General features: G+C 41.5%; 1 protein-coding gene across 1 annotated transcript; it reads left to right on the forward strand.

Moving 5' to 3' along the window:
* Positions 1-9,834: 9,834 nt before the first annotated feature.
* Positions 9,835-12,368, forward strand: LOC133785574 (uncharacterized). Its single transcript, XM_062224796.1, has 6 exons — positions 9,835-9,841; positions 9,950-10,158; positions 10,262-10,363; positions 10,498-10,564; positions 10,765-10,946; positions 12,336-12,368. Exons 1-6 carry the CDS (start codon positions 9,835-9,837, stop codon positions 12,366-12,368), a joined length of 600 nt encoding a protein of 199 aa, XP_062080780.1.
* Positions 12,369-13,820: the final 1,452 nt, after the last annotated feature.

Consider the following 13,820-nt stretch of genomic DNA (forward strand, 5'->3'; position numbering starts at 1 on the left):
ACGTAGACAATATGCTGGTGAAGTCAAAAGAAGCTGAAGGGCACGTGCGAGATTTAGAGGAGTGCTTCGCAATACTCAGAAAGTACAACATGAAGTTAAACCCCCTCAAGTGCTCATTTGGAGTGGGTTCTGGAAAATTTCTTGGGTTTATTGTGAAATCCTGAGGAATAGAGGCAAACCCAGAAAAGATAAAGGCTCTCATAGAAATGAAGTCTCCAGCTAGAATAAAGGATGTACAAAGCTTGACTGGGCGGATTGCAGCTCAAAGCAGGTTCGTTTCGAAATCAACGGACAAGTGCGTCCCGTTTTTTAACCTACTTAGAGGAGGCAAGAAGTTTGAGTGGACTGCAGAATGTGAGCAAGCCTTCCAGGCCATAAAGGAGCATTTGGTCCAACCTCCTGTCCTTTCTAAGCCAGTTGATGGAGAAGACCTCTTTTTATACCTAGCAGTCACGGAGCATGCTGTTAGTGCTGCCTTAGTACAAGAGGAGAATAGAGTGCAGCACCCCGTGTATTATGTTAGCAAGCGATTGATAGGAGCAGAGTCCCGGTACCCCGTTATCGAGAAGTTGGCTTACTGCTTGGTACTCGCATCACGGAAATTGCAGCCATACTTCCAGGCACACCCCATTAAGGTCTTTACTGACCAGCCTCTACGCCAAGTCTTACAGAAGCCGGAGTCGTCTGGTCGGCTACTTAAATGGGCCGTTGAGTTAGGCCAATTCGAAATTAAGTACCAGCTGAGGATTGCTATTAAGGGCCAAGCTTTGGCAGATTTCATTGCTGAATGTACCGGGATCGCTGATGTTCCCGACCAGCAAGAGAGTGTCACTGGGCAAAAAGAAGAACTTCTTACTTGGCAAATTTTTATTGATGGGTCGTCGAATGAGCATCATTCAGGGGCTAGAATTATATTAGTCACACCAGAGAAGCACCGAATTCATTGTGCACTGAGATTCAGATTCAAGGCTTCTAACAATGAGGCGGAGTATGAAGCCCTCCTATCAGGCTTGCGACTGGCCAGAGATGTACGTGCCCGGTCGGTGGAAGTAAATAGCGATTCCCAATTGGTGGTCTACCAAGTCTTGGGGGAGTACCAGCAAGGGGCCTACGCATGGTGGCATACTTAAACAAGACCAAAGATCTACTAGCACTGTTCGAGGAGTATACCATCAAGCTAGTACCACGAGAGCAAAACTCTAATGCAGATGCTCTGGCGAAGCTAGCTAGTGCAAAAGACGCCGAAACTCTGAATATAGTACCAGTAGAATACTTGGCGGAGCCGAGCATTGATGAACAAGACGCCATGCCGATCACGATAGCTGACACCTGGATGACCCCCATCATCACTTATCTTGAGCAAGGGACCTTCCCAGAGGAACGTAATGAAGCAAGGAAGATTATGAGGCAAGCTGCTAGGTACACCATGATGGATGGGGTGTTGTATAGAACAGGGTATTCCTTACCTCTACTCAGATGCATAACACCCGACCAGTCAAAGAATTTATTAGCTGAGGTGCATGAAGGGTTTTGTGGAGATCATGCTGGGGGGTAGAGTCTATCTAAAAAGATCTTGCGGCAAGGATTTTTCTGGCCTACCATGAACGAGGACTCTATGGAATATGTGAAGAGGTGTGACAAATGCCAAAGATTTTCTAAAGTGCCCAGAGCGCCCCTAAACGTCTTGAAGCAAATGCAAAGTCCATGGCCTTTTGCAGTGTGGGGTATTGATCTGATCGGGAAGTTGCCCAAAGGGAAAGGAGGAGTACAGTTTGTAGTGGTTGCAGTAGATTATTTCACTAAGTGGACTGAGGCCGAACCATTAGCCACGATCACATCGAAGAAAGTGTTGGACTTTGTGGTTAAGAGCATAATATGTCGCTATGGTCTGCCTAAGAAGATAGTGTCTGACAACGGCACCCAATTTGACAGCAACCTATTTACCGATTTTTGCACTCGGCATGGCATCACAAAAAGTTTCTCCTCGGTAGCCCATCCACAAGCCAATGGGCAGGTTGAAGTGGTAAACAAGACACTGAAGGATACTCTGAAAAAACGCCTGGAGCGAGCTAAGGGTGCTTGGGCGGAAGAGTTACCAGAAGTCCTTTGGTCATACAGGACTACTTCTCAGACAGCAATTGGACATACCCCATTTTCTTTGGCATATGGGTATGAAGCCATGATACCTGTGGAGATAGACCCACCATCTCATAGAAGGACCATGTACAACCAAGAGGAGAATCATCAATTGTTGGCAGAATCCTTGGACTTCCTCGAGGAAAGAAGAGAGGAGGCAAACCTGAGAGTTGCTACTCACCAGCAAAAAGTGGCGCGCTACTTCAATTCCAAAGTCCAAGATCGAAAGTTCCAAGTCGGAGATTTGGTCCTCAGAAAGGTGTTTGTCAGAGACCCAGCAGCTGGTGTGCTAGGACCAAACTGGGAAGGACCATATCAAATTGAGCAAGTCTTGCCACCCGGCACCTACAAGCTGGCTCGGTTAAATGGAAAGCTGATCAGGAATTACTGGAACGACGAGCACTTGAGGAAATATTATCAATAAATACTGCTTACAGAGTAGTAGCTTTGTATCAAGTGCTTAACTTGTTATTTAAGTTTTTTGTTTGTGAACTGGCTATTTGCTAACCAGTCATGTTATTTTGAACAATGTTATTTTGTTTGAAACTCGTTGTTAGACACGTTTTGTCATTTATTATTACGAGTAATAAAAGAGATCACGCGCAGCATGGTCGAATCTTGCTACAAATTTTGCATATGTGTTGATTATTCTTGCTTGGCAGTGTTCAACTGTCATTATGATTTAAACAAAACAGGTCTTCTAAAAGACTGAAAATACATATATACCGGACAGTGTTCAACTGGTCGGTATCATGAGATGAAAGACCAACGCTTAAATAGTTGCATGTTTTTGTAGTGGTTAACTGCTGAAATATGTTTGTATATTCTATGTGTTTCACGAGTAGTCACTGCTTGAACAAATTCGGTCAAGTAGCAAGTGATCAAGGATTTTTTAACCCTCAATCACTTGGGGGGCACATAGAGTATACTGGCGTGCACTTCAACACAGGCAATAAGAGCACGAGCAAAGATATCTGTTTTTGGGCTGACTTGTAAATTTGGAAGTCTAAAAAACCCATTAAGCTAACTTGTGTGACAAAGCTTAAGTAACTTAGAATTTTTTAAATTTTAAGTTAGAAACAGATATTCGTGTGATAATAAAAGTTATGCTCATAAAATGTTAGAGAAATAAGAGCATGAGGAAGTATATTTAGTATGGACTTATGAAATGTTTAAAATTTCTAAGTTAGAAAACTAAATACTCATGTGAAGGTTTAAGGCATATAGAAACTTTACTATTCACAATAAACTTGTAATGTCTGAAATGTAAAAAGACTTAAAAGTTCCAAGCTAGCCAAAAAAGAAAAGTAAAGTGCAAATGTCAAATAGCTCAATCATACGAGCAAAAGTATAAGAAATAAAAAAAACTATGATAAAAACTGGTAGGACTACAACTGGTCATGCATGAGTGCTCTAGCATGATGTGGAGTCACTGGCGTGCTGCTCTGGTAGGCTGATCAACCCCCTCCTCGGCTTCAGCTGCTCCTCTGGCTCGGAATGATAATGTAGAGGAGGCAGGTGCAGGACCAGTAGGATTAGCAGCTTCCTCAGCAGCCCTGGCCTCACATCTAGCGAGCTCCTCTGCCTGGATCTCATCGGTCAGAAAGTCAAGCTTGAGGGGTTTATTTAGCTTCCACACCGGTTAGAAGCAGTTGAAGCAGGTCTCCTCGTAGCGGGTCAGATCAGCCTCCTTCTCTTGCTTTAGCTCTTCATTCTCGCTAATCAGTCCCTCGTTCTTGCGAGCTAAGCCCTCGTTCTCACGAGTCAGTCCGTCTAGCCGATCGGTCAAGGATTTGTTGGCTTGGGTTAGTTGATTATTCCCATCAGCCAACCCCTTGAGAGACTCCTTTTGCTCAGTCACAGTCTTCTCCGCCTGCTCCAGCTTGGACTGAAGAGCGTCCGTTTTCGCTCGAGCCTCCACGAGTTGATCATTTAGGACCTTGATCAACTCCTTATAATCGGCCGATCACTGCTGGGCGTGAAAGAAGGTCATAAGCATTTGCATGAAAAACAAAAAGTTACTACAAAGCATTAACGTAAGTAACAATCTATCTTGTGGTAGAGTACTTACATTTGTCAGCTGAGCAATCCCTCTATCTAGGACAACATCAACACTGAGTCGAGGAAGAGACTCAAAGCCTTGAATCATTGATGTATCATGGAGGGTCTGATCAGCTGCCCCCCCGAGTTTGGTGTCAGCAGCTCAGAGTGCCTCGCTCGGGCCGGGCGGGCCTGGGGGAGTCAGGCTCGCTGATGGGGGAAGTGACGAAGGGGTCAACTGCGGGATCGTAACTGACCCCTCAGGTTTTCTCCCCTGGCTCGGTGGTACTGCCCTCGGGACCTTCCTCAGGGGAGTTAGACCACTTCCTTCGCCAGACTTCCTTTTTGGAGCAGGAGGAACGATGCAATGTCTGAACATCTCTGAGTCTGCAAAAGAGGAAAACATGAGATTCGTTAGAAAAAAAATAAAAAATAATAAAATGTAGATAAGTATATTACTACTACAATTTTATTAGTCTCGAATCACCAAGTTATTAAGCATATTCCTATGACTACTAGACCTGAGTTGAGAATCTGATCAATGAAGTCATCCTCGTCATCCGAAGATGAGCTAAGTTCTCTCTCAATCTGGATGGATTTTCCTTTCTCGGACCGAGCAGGAATATCAGATCTGTGCTGAGGCTCAGGCTGAGGCTCCCTAATGACAAGGTCGCCAGGTCTATGAGAAAGCGGAGAGGGTCCAGGAGAAAACTGGTCAGTCACTATCTCCGTGCCCGCATTGGACTGATCAGTCGTGTTGTTCTCCCCAGTGGTACTTTCCACCGCCATATTTTGGTCACACGGTATCAGGCCCACCATCTGAAGGTAGTCTACAGTGACCAATCTTTTCACGTCTTTCTCCTCGATACTCATGCTAGCCAACGCCTCCGCTCGATTGAACATCCCTTCAGTAGGCAAGGGTCGTTGGAACGGACCCGCATGAGTAAAAGCCAAGTTGTTGGCCTTGATTTCTGATGTGAGGAAATATTCTCTGTAATATTTCTCGGGGTTCGACTTGTGAGCGATACCGCTGAGGTATGTAATCCCCCTTTGCCTGTGATAGAGGTGAAAGAAGCCCGTGTTGTTGTGGGTGGGATTGGTCCTGAAGTCGAACAAATAGTGCACCTCATGAGGGGTGGGCTCATCCCAACCTTGTAGAAAGTAGAGAATATATAGTGCGGACAATGCCTGGATCACATTCAGTGCGATCTGGAATGGGGAGACATTGAAATAATCCGCTATAGACCGGAAATAGGGGTGTAGTGGGAGTGTTGCTCCTGCATGGATATGATGCCTGGACCAGGCGCAGTATGCTCCGCCGGGCCTATTGGCTCTCTGATGAGGGTCCGGGCATATCACGTTCACCCCACTCAAACCCAAAGCCTCGATGTGTTTGTGGAACGACCCAGAAATTAAGTTTTGAAGGCTGGGCAGTGAACCAGGAAGGTTCTTCTTCTCTCCCCTTCCGTGGCTTTTGAATAGCCAAGTTCTGGATCACGGTGGAAAACTTCTGAGAGGGTGATCCTGAAGGAGTTGCAGTGCGGGCGTCACTGTGTTCCACCACCTTCTGCACTGCTCTGCGGGCAACTTGTGGATCTTGGTTCTGGGGATGTCTATTAGATTTCTTCACCCTCATCATTGACTGTGAGACTTGTTGAAGAAACTGTTCCTCGCGGAGGAAATACAGGGCTGAGCGGGGAAGGATCCGCTTGAAGCGACGAAGGCGGTCCTCTGGAGTACAACTGGTGGACGATTTTGATGAGGAATCGCTGTTTAGAGGAGTCTCGATTGACTGCGGGATAGAAGTATCGGAGTCCGTATGGTTGTCACCTCCCCTATAATCAGAGCGATTCATCTACAAAAATAAATAAAAAATGGGGAGGTGAGTAACCATACAGATAAAATCTAACAAGAACAAAATTGATTTTTATACTTAGAAAAATATATCTAAGTGGTAAACATATAGCATGCATGGAAAAAATATTTTTAGTGCTTAAAGGTGTCTAAGAAATATTTAAAAAAGCATGGCATGTGGAATGCCATGCTTGGTCCGGTCGGATGCTTAAGACGCCCTAGGAGGAGCGTCCGAGGAGCTAGGGGTACCTAACGTCGAGTGGTGCATCTAGTGCCTAGGGTGTATGGGTCCGAGCGGAGAGGCGTCCGAGCAGCAAGGCTCGTGTCCGAGCGGAGGGGCGTCCGAGCAGCCATGCACCTGGGTCTGTCCATCCGAGCGGCTATGGCATGACTCCTGTCCGAGGAGTGTCGGGCGACCGAGCCTAGCCTGTGTTCGAGCTGTGCACTTCCGAGGAGCCCAAGGGAAGTCCGGTCGGATGCAATTTGGTTCGAAGAGCACATATGTGGTCCGATCGGACCATATATTTTTTTAAAAAGAAAACAACACAGTGACCGATCGGCCATACCCCTAAACTTACCCATTTTTCATACCCAAAACCTCACCAAAAATGCCACTATTTTCTTTGAGCCGAAAACAAGACCCAATTTGAAAGAGCAATGTTCTATATTCACTAACATAAAAATGTTTCTTCATCCAAGCATACAAACACAAGATCAAAATAGGGAAGTTGAAAAGTTTTTTCATGTTCTTGAAACCCTCTATGCTATCAAAAACCCCAAAACCCATAATCATGGTTTATACCAAATTGACCTATTTTTCTTGAAATTCCTATGAAATTGAGAGTAATGTTGGGTTACCCATAATACAAACATCCTCAAAACAGCCACCCAACACATTATACAAGCATTCTTATGAGAATCATGAACAAATTAAAGAAAAAAGCTCTCAATGGGGTTTCGACCACAACATGGTTTTTTCATGAAATTTTTTAAAAAATAACAACAATGTAAAGGCATGGAGAAGAAGACTTACTCAACTTTGGAGAACCTTTGGCTTGCTTGGAGATTGCTTGAAGAAATGGAGAGCTTCCCTTGAAGTCCCTTGAAGATTCGGCCAAAGGAAGGAGAAGACAAGGGGTTTCGGCCAAGAGAGAAGAAAGAAAGAGAAGGGTTTTTAAAATGTGATTTTCTTGTGTAAAGAAGAATGTGTAAGTGTAGGGGTTATTTAAAGGAAAAAAGTGGGAGTTATTACTTATTTTTGGACCCTTGGTATTCCGGGGCTATTTTTTCTCCCCACGATCATGGGAAGTTTTTTGCAGTGATCATATAATAAACTTGGGGGGCAAATGTTATCCCAAAAATTTGAAAATGATGATGTGGCAATAGAAATGACAGGTGGCATGGAATAGTTGGGTGATCTGGCTTAGCAGCAGCCCAGTACATCAGTGAAGAGTTTTGACTGCTTGAGAGGTGTCATGACCAAGCCAAGTGCACCCGAGGAGAGTACTTGGGCTAGGGTGTGCCTGGTCGGACTTTGGTCCGAGGAGTAGTCCAATGGCGTGGTCGGACTTTGGTCCGAGGAGCAGTCCAAGGCGTGGTCGGACTTTGGTCCGAGGAGAGCCCAAGGGCATGGTCGGACTTTGGTCAGAGGAGAGAGTGTGGTCGGACTTTGGTCCAAGGAGAGCCCAAGGGTGTGGTCGGACTTTGGTCCGAGGAGAGTCCAAGGTGTGGTCGGAGTTTGGTCCGAGGAGAGCCCAAGGTGTGGTCGGACTTTGGTCCGAGGAGAGCCCAAGGTGTGGTCGGACTTTGGTCCGAGGAGAGCCCAAGGGTGTGGTCGGACTTTGGTCCGAGGAGAGCCCAAGGTGTGGTCGGACTTTGGTTCGCGGAAAGCCCAAGGGTGTGGTCGGACTTTGGTCCGAGGGGCAGTCCAAGGAGTGTGGTCGGACTTTGGTCCGAGGAGCAGTCTAAGGGCGTGGTCGGACGCATGTCCGAGGAGAGACAAAGGATTGGTCCTTATACATATGTCCAGTAAGTGCACGGTTGTGCAAGTAAAGAAATGGCATGCATATGTCGCCCAGCACTTGTATGTATCCAACATGCATGTGTTCGACCAGAAGACGATATTCATCAACCAAATAGACCAGACTGCGTCAAATTCCCAGAAACGGCTTCAGCAAGACTCGAACTGGGCATACGCGGGAATCTCTCATTCTTTGCTCAAATTGAGGATTCTGTTGTATTTTGAATATTTCTTGTAATTTAAATATAATACGAATAATTAACTATCCCGATCCTATGGGGATATCAGTTTCTGATCCCAAGCCTATAAATAGAGGGTTGATGGGATCAGGAAGGGACTTTTGGTCTGAGTTTTGTAGAGAGAGAAAGTGCGTTTTCTTGAGAGAGAACTCTTTTGTATTATGAGGATTTACACTGAAGAAACTCAGTTGACTAAGGTTCATCTGATCTTGAGTGTAGATAAATTAATCAAATCTCTAAGTGGATTAGGCAATTACCAACTGATTGGGGCTGAACCACTATAAAAATTGCGTGTGTTCTTTATTTTCTTTATTAAACTGTCTGTGTCGTTTGAATTCTCTTACAGGTTTGTCGTTTTTTACGTTCTCACGTCGTTGGCTAAAAACGCAGTCAACAAATAGTATAATTTTAAAAATAAACTAAATTATGTAAATTTATATTTATAAAAATTATGTATTTATTAAAAACTTTTAAAACTAATTTTTTTTTTCTAAATTTTTCATATTATTAACTTTTGTATTTATAATAAATTTTATATCAAAATTTTAATTTATTAGTCTTTAACATATTTATAAAATTAACTATATTATTGTTTAACATATTTATAAAATTTGTATTAGTTAAAAATAGTTGTTTTATTAATTGGAAAAATATTGTAAAAAAATTAATGAATAGTATAATTTTAAAAATAAACTAAATTATGTAAATATATATTTATAAAAATTATGTATTTATTGAAAACTTTTTAAACTAGATTTTTTTTTGTTTCTAAATTTTTCATATTATTAACTTTTGTATTTATAATAATTTTTATATCTAAATTTAAATTTATTATTCTTTAACATATTTATAAAATTAACTATATTATTCTTTAACACATTTATAAAATTTGTATTAGTTAAAAAGAGTTGTTTTATTAATTGGAAAAATGTTGTAAGAAAATTTAAGATATAAATTTATTAGTTATGATTTTTTTTATTAATATATATGTTTAAATATTTTTTTATAAAAACATATTGGAGCAATGCCGACAGTTAAAATGTGTCGCTATTGGGAAATTATAGAGTCTGAATTTTTTTTAAGGGACACAACTATGAGCTGTCGCTATTTGGAGGCAATAGTGACAGCTTATAGGTGTCAACATTGCCCCTTAAAAAAAATTTAGACTCTAAATATTAATTTCCCCCCACGCCTCTCTTTTTCCCTCTTCTTCTAGCCGAACCTTCAGCCACTTCTTCCAGCGGAATAGTGCGACTTCTTCCAGCCGAACCTTCAGCCACCAGCCAGCCATGTGCGACGCTGAAAAATTAGCCACGTCTGACGCCGTCGTCGCCGAACCACCAGCCACGTGCGATGCCATTGATAGGTACATTAAGGGGAATTATTGAACATTTTGTGAATGGTGTAGTACCAATTCCAAAGAAGCTTTGCTTTACACTTAGGAACATTGTCTTGTGTGATTTTTTCTATAGCCAATTAGCCGTGGCATTATTGCATTGCTGGTAGGGCATGTCATTTATTGGTTATAAGGCTTATTATATATAGATGCAGTGTATCTCCTTTGAAAAATATGTGTCTATTGTAAGCTTTTCCCAACCCAGAAACCCACTCATTTCCCACATTTCTTCGTCGTCGTCATCATCATCATCATCTGATTAAGCCCAGCTCCAAGGCAAAGCTCTGTCATCGCCACAGATTCTCGTGTCGGGTTGCGGGAATTCAAGGCTTTCCGAGCACCTCTATGATGCTGGGTTCAGGGACATCACTAATGTCAATTTTTCTAAGGTTGTCATCTCGGACATGTTGAGCCGCAATGTCCGTGAACGAATCGGCATGCGGTGGCGCGTCATGGACATGACCAAAATGCAGGTTAGCATGAAAACTGACTGCTTTATTTTCTACTTATTATCTTATGATAATATGTTATGGGAATGTGATTGTTATTTGTTAACTAATTGTTAAAATTTGGCAGTTTGAGGATGCGACCTTTGATGCCGTACTTGATAAAGGTGGTTTGGATGCTTTAATGGAGCCAGAGCTGGGTCCTGATTTATGGAAGAAATATTTATCAGAGGTGTGTCTAACCTTTTGGTTTCAGTCTATATTTCATTTTTGGATTGGTTTCTTTGCTCAATAATTTTGTTTACTTTTTAAATGAGTGTGCAAGTTCTTGTTGGGTTTATTTTAGTTTCTTATTTTTGTTTACAGGTTAAAAGGGTGTTAAAATTTGGCGGGAAGTTTATTTGTCTTACCTTTGCAGAGGCTCACGTTCTTGGTACTAAATTTTAAGGAAATTATTTCAACATCCTATTACAATCTCTTTCATTCTGCTTATATTCGAGTGCCCATGCCAATGGTGGGCGGGTCATGAATTGGGCAGTCATTTATGATTCTTGTTTTTTCTGCTCACATGTTTTTCATGTTTACTATGTGCCCTTGCATATGCTGAGCGTGTTCGATTCATTCCATGTTCAGGTTTGCTTTTCTCTACATTTCGCTTTGGGTGGAAAATGAGTATTCATGCCATACCTCAAAAACCATCTAACAAGCCTAGCCTTCAAACATTTATGATGGTTGCTGAAAAGGAGACATCAACTATGCTGCATGAGATAGTGTCATCATTCAACAATTCCTCTCTTGTTTGTAGTGGAGATCAGGTAAAATTATCAATCTACATGTTTTTGTTGAGACAACATTATTAAATTATGCATGTATAAGTCCTTTAGCCCTTTAGCACTTGATACTTTAAGGAACCGTGTTTTGCCGCATTCATACATATACATATCATAATCATGAAATTTAAAAGAAAACAATTCACGTCTGCATCAACATAAATTACTGAATTGCCCTCACAAGCTAAATTACCAAAATACTCATAAAATGCAAGGACAGATATTACAACTACCCCCCCTTAAAAGGAATTCATCCTCGAAATTTCTATGCCATAATGTTTCAAGATTCTCTCATCCTCGAGAGTATCTAATAACTCATCCTTTCCTTGTCACTTTAAAATTTCATAGGATCTTTCCACCAAAAATGATCCCCACTACTCAAGATCATCATGATATATACATATCTTGGCTAGGTACTATAACCACGTCCAATTATAAATAACATATACCCATATACATTTTTGGGTTTACACCACCCCAATCTGGTTTTGTTCACTGTATCACTTATTATTTCCTTAATTTTCAACTTATTTGCCGCTTGATGTTCCTGGCACTTTTCTATCTGTTCTAGTAGTAACCCATCCATATTGGTTCTACTTCATACTTCTGAAACTATTGTCATATTTCCCATTTCTTAATCCATGAAGCTTTTTCTACAGCTCCTTAGTATCCATAACATTTACGTATATACTTCATACTTGCCTCTTTGTCTAGATTCCTCATTGACTTGCAAGATATATCCTCTTAATTTCTCTTCCTTTAACAATTAGATTATGCAACAATGTAACTTACATTTGATACATATTTCCATAGTTTCCATCGTAAACGCCTTCTAACGTCAGAAGTTCACTAATTCCTTTAAGCAACACTTAAGGCTCATAATGCCCATCTCATTTTGCCTTTCATCTTGTCCTTATAATATCTTTTTTAGAGACACTAATAGAAGTACTTGCTGCATGTTTACAACCTTTCAATTTGTCAATTCAATTTTACTCATCCAAGTACTAAGTCCATGTGATTTACTTTTCTACTAACCCCCAGAAGTAACCATTCACTTCCGACCCTTCTGAATTCCTTTCTTTTGATGTGTCTTATCAAACAAGTGGGTAACATCCTCATTTACCCCACCGATTAAGGTGTTGTCCAAAATTTATCACTTGTTAGCTACAACAACAACATAAAACTTGTTCATATAAATATGTTATAATGTGGTACAATCCAAAACTGAATCCATATCGTGTTTCTTAGAATTCGGGTCTATGCTTCATTTATCCTTTCACCTGATAACAATGGTCTAAACTGTTCTTTATCTTTATAGGCATTGATTTATAAAATTATCTGCAATTCTTGAAGATAGTCTTAAATCTTTTACAGATCCCATCCAAATCTATGGTTCGTAAAGCTTAAATCATTTTCCTATGTTTCCAATTCTGAGATCAATTCATAATGACCGTCTTTTAGAAAAATACCCACGTTATTTCGTAAATCAATCCATTCTTAACTCTAACGAATCTTGTTGCCTTGAATCCTTTGGAAACGTTACACCTTATTCATCTTGATCTCTTTCTAATACTTTTATGACTTGTAACATCTCTACAAGCTACTCATAATCAAGTTTCCCCCACACTGGGTGTAACGCCCCAAATTCTCTAATATGGCTTAGTGCTTGGATTAGGGGCCGGGAGGCAATAATTGAATTAATAGAGTGCTTATGTGTTATGAGCATGTCATTATGTGAATTATGTGAATTTTATTATGATATGAATATGCTTGCATGTTTAGGTGTATTAAATATGCATGTGGGTCTGTTTCTTATTAGAAAGGCATTTTCGTAATTTGGATTCATTAAGGGTATAACTATAAATATGTGTGATATATGATTGCGACCACATTATTATGTGGATATATTTGAGTTACCCGGCACGAGGTGATCCTAGGGAGCTAGTTAGTGATGTGGGGGGGGGGGGGGGGGGAGCTTAGGGGTATTTTGGTAATTTGGTAAATTACCGAGAATTATTGAGTAGCGGGAATTAATTGATGAACATTGGTTTGAAGGGAGATTGAGCTTGCTGAGGAGTTTAGAGCTACCCAAACTAGAGGGTTCTAGCCAGGATTCAAATTGGGGCAGAAGAAATCAAGGTAACCCTCTGGTTCCCTCACATTTCAATGGTGTTTTGGGTTTTTGTGATTTTGATTCTTAGTTTGAGGTTTCAAAGGGTGTTGTGATGGTTTGAATAGTGGGTTTTGTTACCTAGGCTTAGATATTAGTTTTATGTGGTATGAATTATGTTAAAAACATCTAGATTGGTCGAATTGTGGTCTAAGTTTGCTGGAAATTGCTAGGTTTGCGATTTGGGGAAGAACATCATATTCTGGGCAGAGTTTTAGGTTCTGGAAACCTAGCACAACCATGCTAGGTTGTAGTGCGACCGCACTAGTGTACCAAAAAGAGGGAAATTGGATTCAATTTGGGGGGCTCGAGTTGTGGGGCGCGACCGTGCCAATGGTCCAGAAGCCCCAGATTTTCTGTGGGCGTGACTGCGCTAGGGGCCCCGAAATGCCTATTTTCTGGTTTTTAGGGCTAGGCTTGGGGGCCTCGGAAATCTGACTTGGGAGCTTGCTTGGGGGCTCAGGTGAGATTTTTGTGCCCCGTTAACTGAGAACCATGGTTTTAAGATTTAGAGTTCGGTTTGGAACTCGGTTTCTAGGGTTAAGTCCTGATGAACATATACTTGTGTTGTGACTATTGTTTGCCATGCTCGAGTCAGGATCAATGCTCGGGGTCGTTCCACTACCTAAATGAAGATCGAGGTAAGAAAACTGCACCCGATATGTGAAATGTATGATTGGGACTTGGCC

Source organism: Humulus lupulus, chromosome 6 (genome assembly GCF_963169125.1).
Source record: "Humulus lupulus chromosome 6, drHumLupu1.1, whole genome shotgun sequence".
NCBI classification, from domain to species: Eukaryota; Viridiplantae; Streptophyta; class Magnoliopsida; order Rosales; family Cannabaceae; genus Humulus; species Humulus lupulus.

What these genes read in the sequence shown, in the direction of transcription:
- LOC133785574 (XM_062224796.1), top strand. An exon ending in TGGACATGACCAAAATGCAG is followed by an intron (nt 10,159 to 10,261) that starts GTTAGCATGAAA and finishes AAAATTTGGCAG; the next exon opens with TTTGAGGATGCGACCTTTGA. An exon ending in GGAAGAAATATTTATCAGAG is followed by an intron (nt 10,364 to 10,497) that starts GTGTGTCTAACC and finishes TTTTGTTTACAG; the next exon opens with GTTAAAAGGGTGTTAAAATT.